This window comes from Tachyglossus aculeatus, chromosome 21, assembly GCF_015852505.1.
Source record: "Tachyglossus aculeatus isolate mTacAcu1 chromosome 21, mTacAcu1.pri, whole genome shotgun sequence".
Classification (NCBI taxonomy): Eukaryota; Metazoa; Chordata; class Mammalia; order Monotremata; family Tachyglossidae; genus Tachyglossus; species Tachyglossus aculeatus.
The window spans coordinates 2,774,967-2,800,384 of record NC_052086.1 but is presented as its reverse complement, the minus strand read 5'-3'; the positions used below and the strand labels follow the sequence as shown (position 1 = coordinate 2,800,384).

Here is a 25,418-nt window from a genome sequence, read left to right as displayed (position 1 = left end):
AGAAGTGAAGTGACTTGCCCAAAGTCACACAGCTGACAACTGGCGGAGCTGGGATCTGAACCCATGACCTCTGATTCCAAATCCCGGGCTCTTTCCACTGAGCCACGCTGCTTCTCTAATGGTATTTAAGACCGTGAGCCGCACGTGGGACAACCTGATTACCTTATACCTCCCTCAGCGCTTAGAACAGTGCTTGGCACAGCGTAATAAATGATAATCAGGTTGGATGCAGGCCCTGTCCCACTGACTAACAGCGAGGGGGACCGTGAAAAAGATGAGGAAGATGATGCCACCCCCAAGAAGTGAAATCACTTGCCCAAGGTCACCTAGCAGGCAAATGGGAGAGCTGGGATTAGAACCCAGTCCTCTGATTCCCAGCCCCTTGCTTTTTCTATCAGGCCACGCTGCTTCTTGTGGCTACTGCCATACTCTCTCAAAAGTCCGGGAAAAGAGAAGACAGCCCGGGAGGCCAAAGAGCAGAGCTGCCAGGGGGTTTAATTCCCCTTGGGCCTCTGCATTCAGCACACCTTGGGCAGGATATCAAGAGGCGAATGCTCTTCTCCTCCTCCTCCTCCTCCTCCTCCGAAGAAGATGAAGAAGAAGAAGAAGAAGAAGAATGGTATCTGTTAAGCGCATACTACGTGCCAGGCACCGTACTAAGTGCTGGGTTGGACCCAGTCCCTGACCGATGAGGGGCATCACCTAGCCGGCTCCAGGGGGATACCCAGGTCGCGGGCAACAGGAACGCTGGACAATCATCCCCCCGCCCCACCTCCATCCCCAAGGACTTACCAGGGCTTCGTTGGCCATCGTGGCCTCCTCCTTCAACTGCAAGAGCCTCCTCTCCAGCTCATCCCGGGTTCGCTCAGCCTCCTCTCGCATTTGCTTCTCGCGGGCCAGGCGCTGCCTCTCCATCTAGGGCCCAGAGGCCAAGGGGGCTTCAGAGAGCCATGCCGCTTCGGCATGCGAGCGGCCAACCACGCACCCACATGGCCTTACACCCCCCTCCTCTCCTCGTTGAGCACTTACACGTCCATTTTCCCCTCCTCTTTTATCTCCAAATAACTTGGGGTCAGTCACCCCGTGAGGGCACGCCCTGGGGCCTATCAACTCCTGCTCTCTCCGGAGCATTCCGTACGGTCCCCTGCACTCTGGGGGTGACCAACCGATGCTATCGATCGGTCGATGCTGGGACTTCATTTTCCAGACTCCCAAGGCGGGGGTCTGATCGTGGTACCGGCCTCAGGTGCCGGACTCCACCCTGCTCTCACTGCCTCTTGGGAGACCAGATGGGGAAGGGGGGGGTCTCGACCCGTAACGCCCCCACGATGAGAAGCCCGCTCCGCTCGCCAGGAGCAGCGGGGGAGGGTCAGCGTGACCGGCTTCGGTATTGAGGGAACGCCAATGCTCCCCCATCATTGTCATCAGCAAGAATCCCCCTCCTATCCATCCCTCTGCAGGAGGACGTGTCAGGTGGGGGCCCCGGCTGAGCGAAGCTCCAGGCCTGCAGCCGCCCCGCCACATCCACTCTGGCTCCCACGCAGGTCTCCCGTACGCCAGCCCAGCGAGAGCCGGGGGTCGGGCAGGGAAGACGGGCCGGCCATCAGCACTCGAGGCCACTCGGCGCCAAACCCCCCGCCTCTCCGAGCCGACTTCCCGTCGGCCGCGCTGATTAGACCGCCTGCTGGGCTTAATAAGGAGGGGGGAGGGAATTATGGGGAGAGGCCCGACGGTGGAAGGTTGGCCGCGTCTCTCCTCAATTAACGGTCTCTTGTTTGAACCGACTCCCCGGCTGCAAACTCAGGATTCCCGAGGGCTCCGGGCTCCTCCCAGCTCACGGCCCGCAGAAGGATCCCAACCCAAAGGAGAGGAGAGGAAGGAGACCGAGATCCCGGAATGCCCTTCCAAGCGCCCCCGCGGAAACGAAGGCAAGGTCGTCCCATCTGACTCAGTTTCCTGCTGCCTTCACGTTGCCGGAATGGGGGAGAGGGACTTCCAGGATTTTCGACGGTAAGGATCAGAATCCAAAACCTTTATTCTACCCGTCCCATCCTACTGACCCCGCGGTGACTGCCCTCCCCGACATGCGGAGCCATCTCTGAAATATCCCTGGTTTCCCAACTCGGCCCTTGGGCCTGAGGGAAGCCCTCTGGGATCATGGGAATAAACCAAAGACATCTAGAAGATCCCAACCACTTCCAGACCCACAGCTCTTGACAGGGAAGCAGGAGGGCCTAGTCGGAAGAGCCTGGGCCTGGGATCCAGAGGATCTGGGTTCTAATCCCAGCTCTTCCAGTTATCTACTGTATTGGGCAAGTTGCTTCACTTCCCTATGCCTCAGTCCCCTCCTCTGTAAAATGGGGATGCAATACCTGTTCTCCTGCCTAGTTAGAATGCGAGCCCCATGTGGAACCCGAGTAGCTTGTTTCCACCCCATCACTTAGTACAGTGCTCGGTACATAGCAAGTGCTTAACAAATACCATTATTATTATTGTTATCAATTATTATATAATGGACTGAAAAGAAACCTTTCTTCAGGTAGGCCAGGGAGATTCCCAAGCTACATGCGATGCCGGTCAGTCAGAGTGTTTCTGTTTGTGTCTCTCTCTGTAGAGAAGCAGCGCGGGCTAGTGTGCTCTGCACACAGTAAGCGCTCAATAAATACGACTGAATGAATGAATGAAAGAGCCTGGGCCTGGGTGTCGGAGGACCTGGCTCCTAATCCCGGCTCTGCCACTTATCTGCTGTGTGCCCCTGGGCAAATTGCTTCACTTCTCTGTGCCTGTTACCTTATTGTAAAACGGGGATTCAATCTTCCTCCCTCCTACTTAGATTGTGAGCCTCATGTGGGACAGGGACAGTGCCCAACCTACCTGTATCTACCCCAGCGCTTAGAACAAGTGCTCGGTACATAGTGAGCGCTCATCAAATACCATTATTACTAGTGTGTGAGACATGCCGTGGTTCTGTGCCAATTCAGGCAACGGAAAGAAAGGGAAAAGATCCTATCCCTCCTGACTGGCAATGCTCCACATCGGCCGTCACCCTGGGTAAGCCCTTAGGAATAGAAAAGTAAGATCAGAAATGGTAATTTTTGAGCCCCTGTCGAGTCCAATGTGCTGGAATAATAAGAATGACGGTACTTCGTAGGTGCTTACTACCCGCCAAGCACTGTACCGGGCTTGGGGGTCGATACAAGACGATCGCTATGGACACAGCCCAGTCCTCCTGGGCTCTCCGTCTAAGAGGGAGGACGCCTGGCGAGCTTATTCCCATTTTACAGATGAGGAAACTGAAGCCTAGTCAAGCCAAATGACTCGTCCATCAACGCCCGGCAGGCAGGGACGAGAAGCCGGGTCTCCTTTCTTTCTCTGTCCTTTCCCATAGCTGCCTCTTGGGAGAGTCCAAAAGGACCTCAAGACCTGCTCCCTGCCCTCAGGGAGCTTATGCCCTAGTGGGAGAGGGGAAACGGACACAAAAACATTTACAAATAATGGACTCAGACAGCTGAGTGTCCATACGGACACCAGTGCTGAGGGTGGGTAGCCATAAAAATCGATATGCAAGAGATGACCCCAGGCACGACCTGCCTCAATGTGCCCACCGTGCCAGGCTCACCCCCGGCTCAATCTGCCTAAGCCTTGGGGTGGCTACTGCTACCTCCCTAGAGCTTGCCCCCCAGATGCCACTGCTATTCCGAGCAGAGTGGCTGTGTTAAGCCGCGTGGGTTTCACGAGTAGCGAAGGTCCTTGAGCAGAAAGCCATGATTTAAAGCACCGAATCTGCCCACTCCGAGCCCACCGGCTCCACCTCGTTGCTTGCCAGGGGCAGGAACGTTGCCCGCCCAGGCTGACCTGCGCGGGATGATGAAAGCCCGGGAGTCAGACTGCCGGTCTGGAAGCAGGCCCGGAGGCGCTGACGGGCATTCCGTCACTCGCTAATCGGAACAACGGACCCCCACCTCATTTATCTCGCCGCTGACTCCTTGCCCAAGTCCCCCTTCTGGTCTGGAACTCACCTCCCCCTTTCAAATCCAACAGCCCACCGCCCTCCCCGGCTTCAGAGCCCTTCTCAAATCACATCTCCTCCCAGACGTCTTCCCTTCCCCAAACACCCTCCCTTCTGGGTCCCCTATACATATGGATCTGAATACCCTGCAAGCGCTTGATATTCATCCCACCCTCAGCCCCACATTCTGCCATTTCCCCTTTCGGCAACTTATTTTATTGCCCGCCTCCCCCTCTAGACCGCAAGCTTCCTGTGGGCGGGGAATGCGTCTGTTATACTGTACTCTTCCAAGGGCTCAGTACAGTGCTCTTAGTGCTCCAAAAATGCCACTGATTGAAAAGGAAAGATATGGGGTACAAGGAAAGAGCTCAGTTCTTTCTTCCTAGCCCTATGACAAAGGACACACCCACCCACCCCCTTTCTTATGGTGGCAGCTACTCCTGAAGTCAGGGGAGAGGGGTGCAGACACACTGGTCTGACAGGTTTTTGATACACTACTTGGTGTTTTTTGCCAGATGCCACCTCCGGGTACCAGCCCACAGCCCTCGGCGTCAGGGGAAAAAAGGGCGAGCAACTGCCCGCTAGGAGATGACCCCCTCGCGTTGGTTCTGGCGGCCGACGCATCCCCCCCAAACGCCGCGCCCCGAGGCTCAGTGATCCGGCCACTGTCGCGCGGCCTGCCTGGGATACCTGCTTCCTGGCCTTCTCCTCCCTGGCCTGGGCTTTCATCTGCTGGACTTCCAGCGAGTCCGCCTTCCTCCGCCTCATGAAGAGGTCGTGGTTCCCGATGCACAGCTGCAGAATCTACAAGGTGAAGGGAGAGGGAGAACAGTCACCCCACCGTCCCCCCAGCTCCATCTGCGGATCACACCTCAACGGCTCGCCGACGACAGTCTTCCGCCGGGAGGAGAGGCAGCCGATTTACAGGTAATAATAATAATGATGGCATTTGTTAAGCGCTTACTATGTGCCGAGCACTGTTCTAAGCGCTGGGGAAGTTACAAGGTGATCAGGTTGACCCACGCGGGGCTCAGTCTTAATCCCCATTTTCCAGATGAGGTCACTGAGGCCCAGAGAAGTTAAGTGACTCGCCCGAAGTCACACAGCTGGCAATTGGCGGAGCCGGGATTTGAACCCGTGACCTCGGACTCCAAAGCCCGGGCTCTTTCCACTGAGACACGCTGATGACGGAGACTGACAGGCAAAGAGGGACTTGGGGAATGGTGACACGGGAAATGACTTCCATGGGCTTCATACTGCGGGGAACTGGAAAACCGTCCCAGAGGCCTCAGTTTTCCCAGTCCCAGGGAATGCACTGGCAGTGCAGGGACTGCCGTTGCGTTATGGGAAAGAACGACAGCCCAAATATTCCCCACACCCCCCCGCCCTTCTTGTTTTGCCCAATGCCTTCCCCAGAAGTTATAAATCTCTGGCTCCTCTGGAATCCCTAAATTTGGGGGTTCAGGGAAGACTAACGGAGCCCACTGGGGCACCCTGGATCTCAACTAGGGACGCTGCTTCAGCCCTTCGAATGCTGCCGTTTCGGACCACGAGAGCCGCCGGCTCTTAACTCACCAGCTTATTCACCCGGAGTTTGGAGGAGTTAAATTTGAAGACGTCGATCTTTTTGTCCAGCGGCTTGATGGTGAACTGAGGAGGGTCGGGGAGCGGTGGAGAGAAGTGAGAACCGTAAGTGTGGCAACCCGGGAGGAAGCAGGTGAGCCCGCGTGCCATCTTCGCGGCTCAGCTTCGCCACCGTACCCTAGCCGGCCCTCATCGGTAGCGAGGGAGAGATGCCGGGCGCCCGGCTCGGACACCCCCACGGGCCTGGAAGGAGGGATGAACTTGGGGGTGGGAGAGGGGGCGCGAGGCTGCCTGTGCCCAAAATGCCCTGGGGGCCCATGGTCTACTAGCATATGTTGCCCTGGTCGGCTTGGCCGGCGGCTGGGCTGGGGTGGGAGGGGATGCTAACAGAAGGGAAGAGTGGGGGAGGATGGAGGAGTGCGGTAATGGTGGTGATAGGGTCCTTGAGGTTCAAAAAAAAAGGGGGGAAGGCACTAGAAGACCCCATCTGGATAGGTCACCAGGTCACCGGATGGGCTGAAAAGTAAATGGGAGCATCAGGTCATACAGTCCCAGGGATATCAAGATCTATGGGCTAGCTCACCCCCCCACCTGCCTTGGTGTTAAAGTTCAGGCCTAGAAACACCAGGGAGAAGAGAGTAAGTGGGAGAATCAAGATGGCATACTACAGGAACATCGAGATCTATGATCTATCCATTGCGAGCACACATGCACGCACACACACACACACGCTCTCTCTCTCTCCCTCGCCTGCCCCTTGGTTGAAAAATTCAGGCCTAGAAACACCAGAGAGAAGAGAGTAAGTGGGAGAATCAGGATCCCACACTCAGAGAAACATCAAGATCTATCACTATCTCTCTCTCTCTTACACAATACACACACTCTTTCTCTCTCTCTCTCCCTCCCTCCCCCCCTCAGAAAAAGGTCAGGCCTAGAAGCACCAGAGAGAAGAGGGTATTGCGGGAGAATCAATATCACACTCACATCAAGATCTAACGAACACACACACACACACACACACCCATACACACACCCGCCCCTTGATGATAAATCTGCCCCAGAGGCCCCATTCTCGGGAGTTACAAGGATACTTCCTTTGCTTGGCCAGAGATCAGAAGAACTCAGATTCGACGTGCACCAGCCCCTGCCTTTGTCAGGTTTATTTACAGTCCTGATAGAAGACCTGGGAAGTTGGGACTGCTTTTTGCTTTTCTCCCTCTCTAAAGCTGGCCGGGAATTGACTAGAAGCAGCGGAGGTGGGGGAAAACTCCAGCTGCCTTGCCAAGGAGCCCTAAGGCAACCAGTGGAGTCCTTACCACAGATAGATCCGTTCCCACGGCCCAGTTCTGGTGCAGAACCGCTACGACTGCTTACTGCTACTTCCTGCCTGTCTTATTAATCAATCAATCAATCAATCGTATTTATTGAGCGCTTACTATGTGCAGAGCACTGTACTACGCCCTTGGGAAGTACAAATTGGCAACACATAGAGACAGTCCCTACCCAACAGTGGGCTCACAGTCTAAAAGAATTATTACCCGGATTACTGCTAGGATGGAGTCAGAGGGCTTCTTCTTTCTCCCAGGGGGTGGGCCATCAGAGCTTTAGTGGGTCGGGTCTCCCCGAGGAAGACTTCCTCCTCCCTTGGGTTCTTTGGGCGATGGAGCGGTTAGGGAGCCTTGAGCACAAGGACCTGCGGAGGGGCCTGACATTGCCGAACAAAGGCTGGTGGTCAGGCGGTGGCCTGCTGCCAGCTTCCTTCCCGTCGACCTTCTCCCCGAAGGACTTTCTAAATGGAATATCTGAGTCCAGATCGCGGCCCCGGCGCTCCCACGTTCTCCAAAACAAAGCTTTTTCGATGAAGACGTTCAGTCGGTCTGAAGGAAGCGCGGGGGCTGACTGGAGGTTGGGGGGGGTTCGCGCTCAGCTCCTCACAGGGGTTTAAGAGAAGAGACGGGAAATCCAACCGAGGGTGCGGGGAGGGGTCCCCTGTCTATACTTTCCCACGGGAGGAGAGGACGGGAAGGAGTTACCCTCCTGGGACGGTGGGAATGGTTCTGCCTGTATAAAGCCTGACATCCCGGGCGTCAGAGCCCGCTTAGGGTGGCTCGGGCCTCGGCTGCCACAGGGGTTGCATTTTGAGTAGGCCCGCGCTTGAAATGCAGTCAGGGCTTCTCCCCAGAAGCAGGCTGCTGTCACGCCAAGAGAAGCTTTCCTTTGTACTGCCTGTCAGAGTCTGGCCCCGAGGCGGCTCTGAAGCCGGCCTCTCCGGGGCTCGGTGAGAGACGGCCGATCCGCTCTTCCGGAAAAGAATCGATAGCACCGACGGCTCCCCGCCGGGGAACGCCCCCGTGCATGCCGACGGAAGGGTCCCACGAGCTCAAGGATGTTTCTGTCAGAACACGACGGAGCCGCACCCGCTGACCGGCCCCGGGGATGCCACACGCGGGACCCATCCGCCCCCCCAGTCGCCAAACTGGACGGTCCCTCACCTCCTTGTCGCTGTAAGAGATGTTCCGGATCTCATTCCAAGGGAAGGAGATTTTGGGGGTCAGTCGGTTCTCGGGGTCGTAGATGTGGAGTCCCAGAGCATCCACCCCAAGGAGCAGCTCCGTGCCCTTCTTATTCTGAAAAGTCCGACGGGGAAGACGGGCCCGTCATCTCTGCCTGATTGGGAGAGGGGCCGACCCCAGATGCCCGGGGTGACGAGATGGGATCGGGCCCGACAGAAGATGCCCGGCGGAGCCGTTTCGGAGAGGATTCTGGGCCGCGGGGCCTGGGGGGCCTGGGCTGGGGGCTTGCTTAGGACCAGAGCGGTGGCGACAAAACCTTATTTGTTACTATTATCTTGATGGTAATAATAATAATGATGATGATGGTATCTGTTAAGCGCTTACTACGTACAAAGCACTGTTCTAAGCACTGGGGAGGTTACAAGGTGATCAGGTTGTCCCATGGGGGGGCTCACAGTTTTAATCCCCATTTCACAGAGGAAGGAACTGAGGCCCAGAGAAGTGAAGTGACCTGCCCAAAGTCACACAGCTGACAGTTGGCGGAGCCGGGATTTGAACCCATGACCTCTGGCTCCAAAGCCCGGGCTCTTTCCACAGAGTCATGCTGCGCTCTTTCTGGGCAGGGACGGTATCTCCCAACTCGGTTGGATTTGTTCTTTCCCACGCGTTTAGTATAGTGCTTTACACATAGTAAGTGTTCAATAAATACTACCGATTACGAGTACTTAATAATAATAGTACCATAATTAATAACAGTAGTATAATAGTATTATAATAGGTATAATAATAATAATAATGTTGGCATTTGTTAAGCACTTACTATGTGCAAAGCACTGTTCTAAGCGCTGGGGGGACACAAAATGATCAGGCTATCCCACGTGGGGCTCACAGTCTTAATCCCATTTTACAGATGAGATAACTGAAGCTCAGAGAAGTTAAGTGACTTGCCCAAGGTCACACAGCAGACATGTGGTGGAGCTGGGATTCGAACCCATGACCTCTGACTCCAAAGCCTGGGCTCTTTCCACTGAGCCACGCTGCTTCTCTAATAATTATAATATTATTATATAATATTATAATATATCATGTTATAATATATTATTATATCACATATAATATAACATATAATAATTAATATATTGTTATACTAATTATAATATTATAATTAGCATAACAGTATAATAATAGTATTTGTTAAACACTTAATATATGAACAACCATGATTCTAAGCGCTGGGGTAGATACAAGTATCAAGCTGGGCACAGTCCCTGTCCCCCATGGGTCTTACACCCTTCATCCCCATTTTACAGATGAGGTCACGGAGGCCCAGAGAAGTGAAGTGACTTGCCCAGGGTCACACAGCACCCAGGTGCTTAGGGAAGCAGCGTGGCTCAGTGGAAAGAGCATGGGCTTTGGAGTCAGAGGCCGTGGGTTCAAATCCCGCCCCTGCCACTTGTCAGCTGTGTGACTTTGGGCGAGTCACTTCACTGGGCCTCAGTTCCCTCATCTGGAAAATGGGGATGAAGAGTGTGAGCCCCTCGTGGGACCACCTTGTATCTACCCCAGCGCTTAGAACAGTGCTTTGCACATAGTAAGCGCTTAACAAATACCAACATTACTATTATTATTAGGGGGCGGAGCCGGGATTAGAACCCAGGTCCTTATGACTCCCAGGACTGTGCTCTAACTGCTAAGCCACACTGCTTCCCCAGGCTCTTCCCCCTGGGCCGCCCCTCCGCTTCTCTCCTGGAAGGTTGCGAGCGGCCCGCTGAGGTCGGCTCAACCCGGCGGAGTCCCAGAGGATGGTTTATCTGGGCGGAAGAGCAATCGGCTCCCCGATAACGGACTAATCCTCCGCCCCAAACAAACCGAGAATTTATAAAAGAGCAGGCTTCCCGGCCTCTGGGGCAAACGCATCTCGGGGATGGGGGGGAGAGGAGAGGGGGGGTGTTCCCCTGTGGACCGAGATCTCAGAGATCAAGAAATAATCACTCGTTCCACTCCAAACACTCTAGCCGGGCGCCGGTCCGCCAAGTCGCAGCCCGACACTTAATTACCTCCCGTCTAATTGGAGTCCAGAAATAGAGACTCAGGCTGGGAGGACGGCCCCCTCGTCACCTCCCGCTTTTATTCATCGGCCCGCCGCCGGTTCCCCCGCCCGCCCGCCTGCGCCCGGCTCATCCGCCCCCTGACCCAACCGGACGGGTAGGGGCCGGGCGGCCCTGGGGGGAGCGCGCTCACCCGGATCGCGAAGTAATTCACGCCGTACATCTCCAGGTCCTGGGCTATCTTCAGATACTCCATCTCGGCTTCGTCTCTGTCAGGGGAAAGGAGGCGGATTGCACGGCCGCTTGTGGGGAGAGATAAAGGGCCCACTGGATGGGGGAGGGAGGCCCTCCAGCTGGCAGTGCCCGCGGATACCCAGGGGGTCTCTTCACTAGATGGGGGCAGGCCTCAGGACCCTCGGTCGCTCGCTGCCACTCCGAAACGGCTCCGGCGCCTCCCACCGCACCCTCCCAAGTGAAGGGGTTCCCCCAACTTCAAAATCCCTCTTCTTCACCCCGTGGGCCGCCCCCAACCCCAACTTGGGGGGCTGCAGGAGGCCCGGGAGCCAGGCGGCCCTCCACTGAGCCACCAAGTCCCGGGAAGCGGCGCTTCGCCTCCGTTTTCTACCAAGGCGCTTCGGACCCCCTCGGCCGCCCACTTCCCAAATTCACCCCCGGCCCCACGTCGGGCAATGGGCGAGCGGAGCCGAGTAGGCCAGTACGCTCTTTCCACTAAGGGGGACTCACCTTGCTCTGCCTCGATGTTCTGCGTACCAGGCAGTTATTCTCTCCTCCCACATCTCTGGGGTCATCTGGTACAGGTTGATTACCTGCAAAACACCCAACCTACAACCATTGGCTTCTGCAGATCGGCTACTCACCCTTCCAAAGCACCCTCCATCAACAAGTCGATCGGCGAGAAGGTAGATTCTTGCTCTCAGACCCACAGTTCCCTGGTCCCTACCCGCCCGGTCTTACTGCACGTGCTTGAAATCCCCAACCCGCCTGGCTGCTCTCAAATACGGACGGATTTATGCCCTCTGCCAAGAAATGAATGATGTGAGACCGCGGAGCCGCTAATTAACCACCGCTTGCTTCATCACCGGAGGCCTAGAGCCGTCTCGCCGTCCCTAAACTGACGTCGGGAACCGGCGGAGGGAAACAGCTGCTCTCCTGTCAAGCGAGGGTGAACTATCTGCGCGGCCCACTCCGGAGTCTCGCTTAGGGAGACGGAAAAACAATCAATCAATCGTATTTATTGAGCGCTTACTGTGTGCAGAGCACTGTACTAAGCGCTTGGGAAGTACAAGTTGGCAACATATAGAGACGGTCCCTACCCAACAGTGGCTCACAGTCTAAAAGGGGGAGACAGAGAACAAAACCAAACATACTAACAAAATAAAATGAATAGAATAGATATGTACAAGTAAAATAAACAAATAGAGTAATAAATATGTACAGACATATATACATATATACAGGTGCTGTGGGGAAGGGAAGGAGGTAAGGTGAGGGGGATGGAGAGGGGGACGAGGGGGAGAGGAAGGAAGGGGCTCAGTGTGGAAAGGCCTCCTGGAGGAGGTGAGCTCTCAGTAGGGCCTTGAAGGGAGGAAGAGAGCGAGCTTGGCAGATGGGCAGAGGGATTGGGGGCATTCCAGGCCTGGGGGAGGACGTGGGCCGGGGGTCGATGGCGGGACGGGCGAGAACGAGGCCTAACGGTGAGGAGATTAGCGGTGGCAGAGGAGTGGAGGGTGCGGGCTGGGCTGGAGAAGGAGAGAAGGGAGGTGAGGTAGGAGGGGGCGAGGGGATGGATGGACAGCCTTGAAGCCCAGGGTGAGGAGTTTCTGCCTGATGTGCAGATTGACTGGTAGCCACTGGAGATTTTTGAGGAGGGGAGTAACATGCCCAGAGCGTTTCTGGACAAAGACAATCCGGGCAGCAGCATGAAGTCTGGATTGAAGTGGGGAGAGACACGAGGATGGGAGATCACAGAGAAGGCTGATACAGTAGTCCAGATGGGAAAGGATGAGAGCTATCATCCTAAAAACTAAAAACAGCTAAAAACAGAACACACAGTATTTCCAAGTGTTTCCCTGGGCGTTAGATGCTCCAGGAGGGGCATTTGTCCCCTAACTGTGTCTTTGGCGACCGTGTCTCTGGCCTCTACGAAATGCCCCCATGCGCCCCAGACAGTGCTCGGCACAGAGCGGGAGTTCTCCGGATCACTGGGGAACCTTTCCCGCCAACCACGGTAAGCGCTATGAGGGCAGGGCTCATGCCTACCAACTCTTAATGTCTCCTTCCGGGCACTCAAAGCAGTCCTCTGCACGCAGCGGGCACCCAGTAATGGACGCCCTTTTGGGCGGGGAACGTGTCTACTGACTGTCCTCTTCATTCATTCATTCATTCAATCGTAGTTATTGAGCGCTTACTGTGTGCAGAGCACTGTACTAAGCACTTGGGAAGTACAAAGTGCTTAGTACCGTGCTCTGCCCCCAGTAAGTGCTCAATAAATACTATGGATTGATGGGTTACACCCCCTCAGGGAGGGCACGTCTATGAAGGTGGCCACAAAGAGTCCCTCTTAAGGTAGTCAACTTTTTACCAGAGGGCAACATTAAGCACTGTGTTTGGGGAGGGGGTTGGGCTCGTTAAATCCCCCCGTCCCGCGGAATCTCCAGGGTCCCCCTCAAGTTTCGCAACTCATCCCCTGATCCCAAAGAGCGGGTCTCCACTCCGACTTGCGTGGCTCGCCTCCCCCTTCCGAAGAGCGGGTCTCCGGGGGGCGAGGGGAGCCCCGTCCCAATCTCCCTTTGCCCCCATCCCGGCCCCCAGAGGAGATCCTTGTCTCCACCCGGCAGCCCCTTACCCTTTTCGGGAGCAGCTCCTCTTGGGCCAAGAACCCTCGCTTGTGGACGGAGGGATCGTAATCGCCGTACTGGGGAAGAGAGGAAGGGGCGGGAGGGGGAGAACAAACACCGTGAGCTTCGGCTGACACCAGCCTCGCCCCTTCTAGCACATATGTATAGACCTGCAATTTATTTCTTTATTTCCTCATCTATTTAGAGAAGCAGTGTGGCTCAGTGGAAAGAGCCCGGGCTTTGGAGTCAGAGGTCATGGGTTCGAATCCGGGCTCCGCCACTTGTCGGCTGGGTGACTTTGGGCAAGTCACTTCACTTCTCTGGGCCTCAGTGACCTCATCTGTCAAATGGGGACGAAGACTGTGAGCCCCCCGTGGGACAACCTGATCACCTTGTAACCTCCCCAGCGCTTAGAACAGTTCTTTGCACATAGTAAGAGCTTAATAAATGCCATTATCATTATTATTATTATTTTTAGACTGTGAGCCCACTGTTGGGTAGGGACTGTCTCTATATGTTGCCAATTTGTACTTCCCAAGTGCTTAGTCCAGTGCTCTGCACATAGTAAGCACTCAATAAATATGATTGATGATGATTATGATGATATTATTATTATTATTATTTATATTCATTTCTGCCTCCTCAAGACTGTGAGCTCGCTGTGAGGAATGTGTCTGTTTGTTGTTACACGGTACTCTCCCAGGCGCTTAGTATAGTCCTTTACACACAGAGAGCACTCAAGAAATACGACTGAATGAATGTATTGAATGAAGATGCTGCTGCTCTGCCTCGCCCTGTTCCGGCGTGTACTGTGCGCCAAGTACTGTACTAGACGCTCGGGAGAGTACAACGTAGCTGAGTTGGTAGACGCATCCTCTGCCCACAGTCAGTCAATCGATCGTATTTATTTATTTATCTTTTAGACTGTGAGCCCACTGTTGGGTAGGGACTGTCCCTATATGTTGTCAACTTGTACTTCCCAATACTGTGTGCAGAGCACTGTAATAATCATCATAATGATATTTGTTAAGCACTTACTATGTGCCAAGCACTGTTCTAAGCACTGGGGAGGATACAAGGTAATCAGATTGTCCCACGTGGGGCTCACAGTCTTAATCCCCATTTTACGGATGAGCTACCTGAGGCACAGAGAAGTTAAACGACTTGCCCAAAGTCTCACATTATTTATTTATTTATTTATTTTGCTTGTACATATCTATTCTATTTATTTTATTTTGTTAGTATGTTTGGTTTTGTTCTCTGCCTCCCCCTTTTAGACTGCGAGCCACTGTTGGGTAGGGACCGTCTCTATATGTTGCCAACTTGTACTTCCCAAGCGCTCAGTACAGTGCTCTGCACACAGTAAGCGCTCAATAAATACGATTGATTGATTGATTGATTGATAAGTGGCAGAGCCGGGATTAGAACCCACGTCCTCTGACTCCCAAGTCCGCGATCTGACGGATTGCCAGGCAAGGCGTGACTACGACCAGTCCGCCGTCCGTGCCTGGGAACACGAGGCCGATCGTCGCGTCTCCGAACTGACGGGCTAATAAGAATGACCGAATTTCCCACAGAAACGCTGAGCAGATGATCGAGGAAGGCAGACAGCAGCTGCCAAAACACTAGCTTCGGAATCAAAAGAAAGTGACGAAAACAGTCGGCAGCAATGCGGAGAACGATTTTGACCTCGATCCCCGGGAGGCCGACACTGGAATTAAGAGGGTAGTTTGACGTGCCGTTGCGTGGTGGTGGCGGGGATGGGGGTGTGTGTAGAAGCCCCCCGCCTTTGGGCTTTAATACCGTTTGGGATTATCATCAGCCTGCCCGTGTTCTGGGAGAACTGGTTTTAGTAGCCATGTGGCTAGCGGCTTTCTCGCGAGCATCTGGAAAGCCCCAACACAAGTGCTGACGTGATCAGAATCTCCTTTCTGCGACCAAATAACCCAGGAGGGGCGGGCTGATTTTCCGGGCGTTTTCGCCGGCCCGGGCGGGGGTGGGCAACATCTTCTGTTCATTCCCTCATGGAAATTTACTTCGCAGTCAAAACATCCGGCTTTTCGCCCAGGGAATTACACTTTGATCGGAAAGGAAACCAGGGCGGGCGGTATTGACGAATGAGGCAAATGGGCAAACACGCGGCACAGCCCTAAGACTGTGACGGTCTCTCGATAACGGGGGCTCCGTGAAGATGGAAAAGGCCTCTGCTTCCCTAAGGAGACTCCTCCAGACCGTAAGCCCTCGGCCCGGGAACGTGGAACCGAGATAACGGCTCCGGGAACGGCCGCGTTAATAAGCACTGGGCACAGCGCTCTGCACACAGTAAGCACGCAATAAATACGACTGAATAAATGCATGAAGCCAGCTGATCAACCGAGACCGAATTCAGTCAGTCAATCATATTTATTGAGCGCTTACTCTGCGTGCACAGCACCGTTAGAGAAGCAGCGTGGCTCGGTGGAAAGAGCAGGGGCTTGGGAGTCAGAGGTCACGGGATCCAATCCCGACTCCGCCGCTTGTCAGCTGCGTGACTTTGGGCAAGTCACTTAACTTCTCTGTGCCTCAGTTCCCTCATCTGTAAAATGGGGATTAGATTGTGAGCCCCACATGGGACAACCTGATCACTTTGAATCCTCCCTGGCGCTTAGAACAGTGCTTTGCAAATAGTAAGCGCTTAACAGATACCAAAATTATTATTATTAAGCACTTGCAAGGGTACAAGAGAACAAGAAACGGACACATTCCCTGCCCACAACGAGCTTGCAGTCTAGAGAGGGGGGAATCACGGAGGGATCCCCGTCCATCCCATCCCCCTCCTTTCTATTCCCACCCCGCCCCCCAACTTGGTTTCCAAACTGCAGCCCAGACCTTTCCCCAGCCCTCTGGCGATTTGCCCCCACCTAAAATAAGAATTATTAACAATTGTGGCATTTGTTCAGCGCTTACTACGTGCCACGCACTGTACTGAGGGCTGGGGCGGATACAAGCAAATCGGGTCGGACTCGGTCCCCGTCCCACACGGGGCTCAGTCTTAATTCCCATTTGACAGACGAGGTCCCTGAGACACAGGGAAGTGGCGTGAATTGCCCAAGGTCACACAGCAGACGAATGGCAGTGCCAGGACTAAAACCCAGGTCCTTCTTACTCCTAGGCCCGGGCTCTAGCCACCAGACCAAGCTGCTTTTCCCTTACGGTTTTCCCAGCCCTGCCCGCACCAGGCTTGGGAAATTTTTCCTAAGGGCATCAGGGAGCACAGAGGGGAGTCCCAGAATGCTCCGTTTGCCCAGTCTTCTAGCCTGTGAGCCCGCTGTCGGGTAGGGACCGTCTCTATAGGTCGCCAACTTGTACTTCCCAAGCGCTTAGTACAGTGCTCTGCAAACAGTATGCGCTCAATAAATACGACAATGAATGAATGAGGCAAGTTCGAGGGGCGGCGCACACTCCTGGAGAGGACCGCCTACATCATCACCCAAGCAGCAGGGCCTGGTGGAAAGAGCCGGGGCCTGGGAATTAGAGGACCTGGGTTCCAATCCCGGCTCTGCCACGTGTCTGCTGTGTGACCTCGGGCAAGTCACTTCACTTCTCTGGGCCTCAGTGACCTCATCTGTAAAATGAGGATTAAGACTGGGAGCCCCATGTGGGACAGGGACTGTGCCCAACCCGCTTACTTTGTATCTACCCCAGCGCTTAGAACAGTGCCTGGGACATAGTAAGCGCTTAACGCATACCATATTAAAGATTAATAAATAAAAGTGGCCTACTTCTCAAATGCGGATGGTGCCAGGCCGCAGGGAGTTACGGTATTAAGTAAGCTGAGGCTTTTAGGTGGCAAGAAGAAAGGGGAGGCATTTTTTGTAAAGAAGGTACAAGGGAGGGGGAAATGATAATAATTACAGCCCCCTAGACTGGAAACTCAATGTGGGCAGGGAACGTGTCTGTTATACGGTACTCTCCCAAGCGCTCAGTACAGTGCTCTGACCACAGTAAGCGCTTAATAAATTCGACTGATTGACTGAATAATTCTGGTACTTTATTAGTGCTTACTCCGTGCCCTGGAGAGCTGGGGTAGATAAAAGTTAATCAGTTCGGACAGCGTCCCTATCCCACCTGGGGCTCAAAGTCTAAGTACGAGGGACAGCAGGGATTGAATCCCCATTCTGCAGATGAGGCAACTGAGGCAGAAGTGAAGTGACTTGGCCAAAGTCACCCGGCAGTCGGTGGGGGGAGCAGAGATTGGAACCCAGGTCCTCCGATTCCCAGGCGCCTGTTCTTTCCACCAGGCCACGCCGCTTCTCGGCTCGAAGGAGAAATGGTGGGAAAGTCGAAGAGGAATCCCCAGCGGCGGGGCCCGCGGAAGCTTTGCGCATCTCCAGGGATTCAAACGGCAACCAGCTGCAGGCACACACAAAGATTCTCACCGCAAGGACCGCGGTACCTGAGGGGGAAAATCAATATTGGAAAAGCCAACGAATGAATGTGCATGAGCGTTAGCAAGGGTGGATTTGTCTACAACGTGTGGGGCTTTTTAAAATAGCCAAGCCCTGAAGAAGTAGTCTCCCTTATTAAGGAACGCTCATCTATAATACATGAAAAGCCTCTCGGTTCGAGAAAGGCTGGAATTTTTCTTGTCAGAAAATCTGCTCTGGCCCTCCCAACCCCCACTGGCTTAGGAATAGCTCACCTAGTTTTCCCTCAAATTCTTCAAGGTATTTATTTTCGGGGAGTGGGATATCGAAAGACTGGATCCAGAAGGAAAACGTCTGGCCGTTGCACCTAAATAAATTACGCGACTCCCTCCGCCCAAGAAAGTCGTTAGCCAGGGAAACAGCCTGGCCTAGGCGAGAGAGCCCAGGCCTGAGAGCCAGAGGCTCTGGGTTCTAATTCCAGATCTGCCACCTCCCTGCTGTGCGACCTTGAGCAAGGTACTTCACTTTTCTGGACACTTAATAATAATAATTATGGCATTTATTAAGCGCTTACTATGTGCAAAGCACTGTTCTAAGCGCTGGGGAGGTTACAAGGTGATCAGGCTCACAGTCTTAATCCTCATTTTCCAGATGAGGTACCTGAGGCCCAGAGAAGTGAAGTGACTTGCCCGAAGTCACACAGCTGACAATTGGCACGGCCGGGATTTGAACCCATGACCTCTGACTCCAAAGCCCGGGCTCTTTCCACTGAGCCACGCCGCTTCTCTAAAGCATTCGCTTGTTTCCTCATCTGTAAAATGGGGATTGAATAGCTGCTCTCCCTCCCTCTTAGACCGGGAGAGCTGTCTGGGATAGGGACTGTGTCAGACCTGATTATCTTCCATCTGTTATTATTACTATGGAATTTGGAAGCGCCTACTATATGTCAAGCACTGTTCCAAAGAGCTGGGGTAGACTAGACTGTGAGTCCCCCTTCTAGACTGTGAGCCCACTGTTGGGACCGTCTTTATATGTTGCCAACTTGGACTTCCCAAGCGCTTACTACAGTGCTCTGCACACAGTAAGCGCTCAATAAATACGACTGAATGAATGAATGAATACAGAGTAATCGGGTTGGGTACCGTCCCTGTCCCACACAGGGCTCACAGTCCAAAATACTTAATCCCCATTTTACAGTTGAGGAAACTGAGGGCCAGAGAAGTTAAGTGACTTGCCCCAGGTCCCACAGCAAGCAATTGGCAGACTCTATGGTGGCTGGCACAAAGTGCTTAAGAGCACCACAATTACTATTATTATCATTAGTAGTAGTAGTAGTCGTATTAGTATTACAGCTCTCCCCCATCCTCAAAGCTCTTCTGAAGTCCAACCTCCTCTGGAAAGCCCAGAGATTAATTCCAAGATTAACTGATTAACCCAATTAATTAATCCAAGATCAATTCCCCCCTCCCCCTCTCACGATGATCATATTCCCGCTACGGACATCCTCGGCACTCAGACCCACCCAGACACTTCTGAACATATCAACTGACGCACTCTACTAGCTATGTGACCTTGGGCAAGTCACTTCTCTGGGCCTCAGTTACCTCATCTGTAAAATGGGGATAAAGACTGTGAGCCCCACGTGGGACAACCTGATTACCTCGTATCTACCCCTGCGCTTAGAACAGTGCTGGGCACATCGTAAGCGCTTAACAAATACCAACGTTATTTAAGGCCTTCTTTGTCCTCTGTAAATTATTTTTCCTTCACGCCCCACGATAGACTGTAAGCACCTACACGCCGGGGACTGTGTCTTCTACGTCCACCGAACCTTCCCGAGCGTTTACATCAGTGCCCTGGCACTCAGCACATACTCTCGACGGCCCGAATTGACGGCAGATTGCCACGGAACGTGGGCTGCGGATCTAACCTCACGAATAAGAGTTCCTGCCGCTTCGGAAAGCCGATCGGAGGGCGGGGAGGGAAAAGCGGGCGAGAGGGATGGGGAAGGAAGAATGAAGAAGAAAAGAACCGAAACGTATCTGCTCAGTCAAGATAAAAGAGAAGTCCTCCTTGGAGGAAAGGAGCTGCCGGAATTAATGTGTGATTTCAGGCAATGGCCTAGATCTGGGTATCTGAGAATGCCGGGGAATTAAGCCCGGCAGAGAGAGACTCTGGGTCGTCCCGGTGAAATGCTGGGGGGCACCTCTCCCGTCTGATCACTCCAGGGCCCCTTGGGCTTTGAGAGCGCGCAATACCAACAAGACCCAGAACTAAGACGCAAGATATAGCCCTACTTCTTAGTGTACGCCCCCGAAACGGAATATCCCCGCACTGCAGTGATGCTCTGCCTTTCCACTTCCTTCCCTCTCCACCTTCCCTGTTCTGAAACCCCCCAGGGCAGCAATGTCGCTCCTACTCCAACCCAGCCCGACTGTGAGCCCACTCTTTTAGACTGTGAGCCACTGTTGGGTAGGGACTGTCACTATATGTTGCCAATTTGTACTTCCCAAGCGCTTAGTACAGTGCTCTGCACATAGTAAGCGCTCAATAAATATGATTGATGATGCATCGCTCCTCTAATGTCAATCTACTCACTGGACCTCGACCTCGTCTGTCTCGCCGCCGACCCCTTGGCCACGTCCTGCCTCTGGCCCGGAACGCCCTCTCTCCTCGTATCCGACAGACGATCGCTCTCCCCCACTTCCAAGCCTTACTGAAGGCCCACCTCCTCCAAGAGGCCTTCCCTGACTGAGCCCTCCTCTCCTCTTCTCCCACACCCTTCTGCGTCACCCTGACTTGCTCCCTTTATTCACTCCCCCTCCCAGCCCGGCAGCACTTCATCGTCATAACAGTAATGACGGTATTTGTTAAGCGCTTCCTATGTGCCGATCACTGTTCTAAGCGCTGGGGTAGTTATGAGGTAGTCAGGTTGTCCCACGTGGGGCTCACAGTCTTAATCCCCATTTTACAGATGAGGTAACTGAGGATCAGAGAAGTTAAGTGACTTGTCCAAGGTCACAAAGGCAGTCAAGTGGTGGAGCCGGGATTAGAACCCACATCTTCTGACTCCCAAGCCCAGGCTCTTTCCACTAAGCCACACTGCTTCTGGAGTACAGGGCAAGCACTGTACTAAGCGCTTGGGAAAGGACGGCAGAGCCATACAACAGACCCGTTCCCTGCCTACAGTGAGCTTCCAGTCTAGAGGCCCGCCCACTTGGCCTTTACTATTCATCTACATTTACTATTTACTACATTTACTATTCATCTACATTTACTCTATTTATTTACTCTATTTATTTATTTTACTCTATTTATTTATTTATTTATTTATTTGTACATACCTATTCTATTTATTTTATTTTGTTAGTATGTTTGGTTTTGTTCTCTGTCTCCCCCTTTTAGACTGTGAGCCCACTGTTGGGTAGGGACTGTCTCTATATGTTGCCAATTTGGACTTCCCAAGCGCTTAGTACAGTGCTCTGCACATAGTAAGCGCTCAATAAATACGATTGATGATGATGATGATGATCTACAGTTTCCATCTCCTTCAACCATGTGGTCAGGTACAACGATGGAGAGATGCATTCCCTGCCCACAACGAGCACAGACCTTTAGTTCATCAGCAGAGCGTCGGGCGCCCAGAAAGCGTTCAATAAATACCGTCGACTGACTGACGGATGACTCCCATCACCCCAGAGCCGGGCCACTGTGCATGCCGGACTCCCCCTGGGACCCCCCGAGGAGAAACCCGGCAACTTAGCAGTCGGGGTTCGAGAAAGCAGGACGTTTGCCCGCTGAACGGCGGTCACGGGGGCTGGGCCACCATCACCACAACACAGCCACTGGCTAAAATAATTCTTTTTCCCTCTGGTTGGCACACTTCTTCACCCCCCAAAAAAAATCAATCCAGAAAAGCATGCCGCTGTCTAAATGCCATCTCTTTTTTTCCCTCCCTTTATGACATTCCTTTTTTTTTTTACGGCATTTGTTAAGCACTCGCTGTGTGCCAGAAACTGTACTCAGCAAATCGGGTTGGACTCAGTCCCTGTCCCACAAGGGATTCAGTCTCCGTCTCCATTCTGCAGACGAGGGAACCGAGGCCCGGAGAAGTGAAGTGCCGTGCCGAAGGTCACGCGGCAGAAGAGTGGCGGAACCGGGGTGAGAACCCAGGTGCTTCTAACTCCCAGTCGGTCGATGGTATTAACTGAGCACTTACAGTGTGCAGAGCACTGAAGTAAACGTCGGGAAAGGACAACGTTACAATATGACAGACCCATTCCCTGCCCACACTGAGCTTCTGGTTTAGAGGCCGGTGGTCTACACACGAGGCCACGCAGATTTCTTCATAGGGGGTGGCTTGGCCCACGCCGCCCCGGCTGGCTCCTCTCAAGGTCACCCGCTGGGTTATCAGCGTCCGTCTCCCGGCGCAAACCTCGGGACGCCCGGCCCAAACGTGGCCACTCCGAGACCGTAGACAATATCGAATGACTGACGGGGCTGGGCCGGCCCTGCTGACAGCCTCATTTTTCCCACCCGTCCCCGGGCTGAGTCGCCGTCCAGCCTCGGCCGCTGCGTTTCAGAAGCTGGCCCCTGCAGTCGGCTGCACGGCCTAAGCTTGCGCGACCACCCACGCGTTCATTTCACGCCCCGCCGCGCCGCGGAGGAGGTCTCAGGACTCAAGGTACAGAGCCTGGAAGACCAAGGGCCGGAAGGGATCGTCTTGACCTTCCGGGACACCATCTCTGGTTCTGTGGCATTCAGGGAATAATAATAATAATAATAATAATGATGATGGCATTTGTTAAGCGCTTACTATGTGCAAAGCACTGTTCTAAGCGCTGGGGGGATACAAGGTGATCAGGTTGTCCCCATCTCTGGTTCTGTGGGATTCGGGGAATAATAATAATAATAATAATAATAATAATGATGGCATTTATTAAGCGCTTACTATGTGCAAAGCACTGTTCTAAGCGCTGGGGGGATACAAGGTGATCAGGTTGTCCCACGTGGGGGGGAGGAGGAGGAGGAGCAGAGAGAAGCAGGGTGGTTTGTAGTGGCTGCAGCCCGAGGCTGGGAGGCAGAAGGACCCGGGTTCTAATTCCAGCTCTGCCGCAAGTTGGCCGGGTGACCTTGGGCAAGTCACTTTATTGGGCCTCAGCTCCCTCCTCTGTAAAATGGGGATAAAGAGCGTGAGCCCCATGTGGGACAGGGAATGGGTCCAACCTGATTAGCTTGTATCTACACTGGTGTTTAAGATGGTGCTTGGCACATAGTAAGCACTTAAATACCGGCATGGCGTCGGGGCAGAGGAGTGCCTCGGGACATCCAGACTAGACTACTTGGCCTCACTTCATCTCACCGCGGTCAAGAATCTCAGGGCAGGGGGTTCGGGGCTGGGGGCTCCCGGCAACTCCGTGGGTCCCTTCCGGACGGCCCATCCCGCCCCGTCGCCGGGACGACGGGCGAGGGTGCCCTCGGGATCCACGTCGGCCTCGGTTCTTCTTCGGCCGGGCCCGGCGGGAAGGGGTCGCCGACCGCCCCCTCTGAGCCTACCTTGGCCTGGACGGCGTACGAAGCCAGCAGCACCGACGCTTCGGGAGGGCAGTAGATCTTCTCCTCTAAAATCTGTTTCTTCACCTGAAAGGAGCGGCGAGAGAGACATAAGCGGGACCCTCCGCGCGAGGCACCACGGGCGTGCCAGATGGCTGCGGCTTGTTCAGACGAGGGCTGCCAAAGCCGCCAGCTCGTGCTTTTCTGGGGACAAAGGGTACGGTTCTTACTGACGCACGCTCCGTCCGTCCGCCGAGAGGGCCCCCCGCTCTCGGAAGGGGCTGCTGGCATGGAAGATCTGCGCAAGAGATCGCAGCGAGCCCAAAAAAAACAAAAAGTCCGGTGTCACGGAGGAACCGACGGCTACGGAACAAGAGCCGTTACGGTGGGATCGGCTCCGATCCCAGAGGACCCTACCGTTCACCTAGAAGCCCCCTCCCCATCCTCTCCGGGGAAACACGGGCTTGAAATCTCCGTCCGGGAGAGAGCCGCATATGGCACCCGGCTGAGTTATGCCTTCCGAACGAATCATCATTTTCAATTTGTCCGCTCCGAGAAAAAGGCAGGCCATAAAGCTCCATCAATTCAACTTTTAAATACACCTGAATCGCGGGGAGATGTAATTCGCCCGGCTTCAGACCCTGCTACCACTTAATTTCCTGGAGTCTATCGCGGGGGGTGGCACAGACGCCCACAAAGGCAAGGACACTCCACCTTTGCCTCCTGAAATGACGGCACCCTGGTGCCAGCACACACTATTTACAAAGCATTACGGGAGAGGCAATTATCTTTTCCCGTTCATGTGTCAACAGGTAGTCAGACGTGAACCGGGGCCGTTTTTCATGCACCGAACCATCGGATTTTCCCCAGGGGGCTCCTGAGTGGGAAAGAAATAATAATAATAATAATAAACCAGCGGAAGAACACTTGTTGGAGCATGCCAACTCTAAATGCGAAGTCATTTCTCCAAGCTGGAATGCAGAGCTGGCCCAGACTGAACTGGAATGGGCAACTATGGCTAACGTTTCCCATTCGGAAGCCCGAGTGCCATCTGGCACTGTAGGGAGAGAAAGCCAATCCGAGAAAGGTGCGACTCTCACCTAACCCCCGCCGTGTCTTTGAAAACCCTTCGGCGGGTTAACGATAAATGTCCAGCTGCCGAAAGTCAGAATCAATAAAAATAAAATGTACCCTGAGGACAACGGAAAGAACCTAGTGCCCAACTGTTTCTTAATTTTGGGGTGGTTTTTGGTTGCTTTTTTTTTTAATTTAGAGAAAAATCTTGGTTACAAGTCGGCTGAACATAACGCTTCCGGAGAACGGCAATCCGCTGAGAGGACTGTTCAGTTTTGCTCTAAGCACACGACAAGAAAAATGACACGTTCCCATCTGGGAGACGCCGTACCCCCTCCCCCCCCCCCCCCCACCAAAGCTTGCGCTCTCTCTGTCTTTCTCTCTCTTTGTCTTCCTCCCCCCACCCCCAACTCCAGACAGCTGGCACCTTTGGGCATAGGAGACGAGGCAGTCCCTATGCAAATCACTGGTAACTAACCATGAAATCGGGCAAGGACTACGCCAAGGAGGAAATCAAACTCCAGGCCTCTTTTCCCCAGCCACTCCGCCTCGCCCCCCGGCAGCAGGTGGGCTTCACGGCCAACCGCGGAGAAACCTAAAACTTCGGTGACCGGGGATTCTTCCCCTTCCCTTACGTCTTCTATCACCCTCCAGAGACGTCACGTTCTCTCCGCAGTCCCTGCCTTTACAGAGCCAAAGGCAGACTTCTCTGGAGCCAGGAGTTTTTGCCAGGGGTTATGGTTTGGGAGCTACTGAAGAGGTTTTGCGCCTTACGAAGGGCAGAAGCCTGTGCCTGTGCCGGGGGAGATTGGGATCCCGAGGGAGTTTGGCTTCTGGCCGCGGTCCCGGGGCCAGGTCGTTAACGGTCGGGCGTATTGGGGGTTGAGGGGAAACAGACTCCGGCAGGTGGGGAGAGAGGGGGCGTCTAGCGCGGCTGAGCGTACCTGCAAGAAGAAGAGGTGTTGGGTGATCTCCTGAACTAACTCCTCCTCGGCGTTCTCGGGATAAAATTTGGCCAGGAACTGAAAGGTGACGGGTTCCTCCTTTGACACGTCGTGATCCAGAACCTTTGGGGACGACGAGCGAAAGAGGAGAAGGTCAACCGCCCCCCGGGGCTGACGCCTTCCCTCCTTCCCCTTGAGGACCGCGGGGATTCCTCAAAAATCTCCAGTGGCTACCAATCAATCTGCGCATCAGGCAGAAACTCCTCACCCTGGGCTTCAAGGCTGTCCATCCATCCCCTCGCCCCCTTCTACCTCACCTCCCTTCTCTCCTTCTCCAGCCCAGCCCGCACCCTCCGCTCCTCCACCGCTAATCTCCTCACCGTACCTCGCTCTCGCCTGTCCCGCCGTCGACCCCCGGCCCACGTCCTC

At 54.1% G+C, this 25,418-nt stretch overlaps 1 protein-coding gene across 5 annotated transcripts in view; it reads right to left on the bottom strand.

Annotated features, from left to right (window-relative positions):
• The window catches only part of NF2 (neurofibromin 2), an 84,534-nt gene that overhangs the window by 16,880 nt on the left and 42,236 nt on the right, over positions 1 to 25,418 (bottom strand). For all 5 annotated transcript variants that reach the window (XM_038763922.1, XM_038763924.1, XM_038763927.1 and 2 more), the window contains exons 3-11: positions 24,990 to 25,112; positions 22,975 to 23,058; positions 13,021 to 13,089; positions 10,899 to 10,981; positions 10,348 to 10,423; positions 8,086 to 8,220; positions 5,585 to 5,659; positions 4,700 to 4,813; positions 793 to 915 (exon numbers count right to left, since the gene is read on the bottom strand). In XM_038763922.1, the coding sequence (XP_038619850.1) occupies positions 793 to 915; positions 4,700 to 4,813; positions 5,585 to 5,659; positions 8,086 to 8,220; positions 10,348 to 10,423; positions 10,899 to 10,981; positions 13,021 to 13,089; positions 22,975 to 23,058; positions 24,990 to 25,112 (882 nt within the window). The remainder of the gene's footprint in view (positions 1 to 792; positions 916 to 4,699; positions 4,814 to 5,584; positions 5,660 to 8,085; positions 8,221 to 10,347; positions 10,424 to 10,898; positions 10,982 to 13,020; positions 13,090 to 22,974; positions 23,059 to 24,989; positions 25,113 to 25,418) is intronic.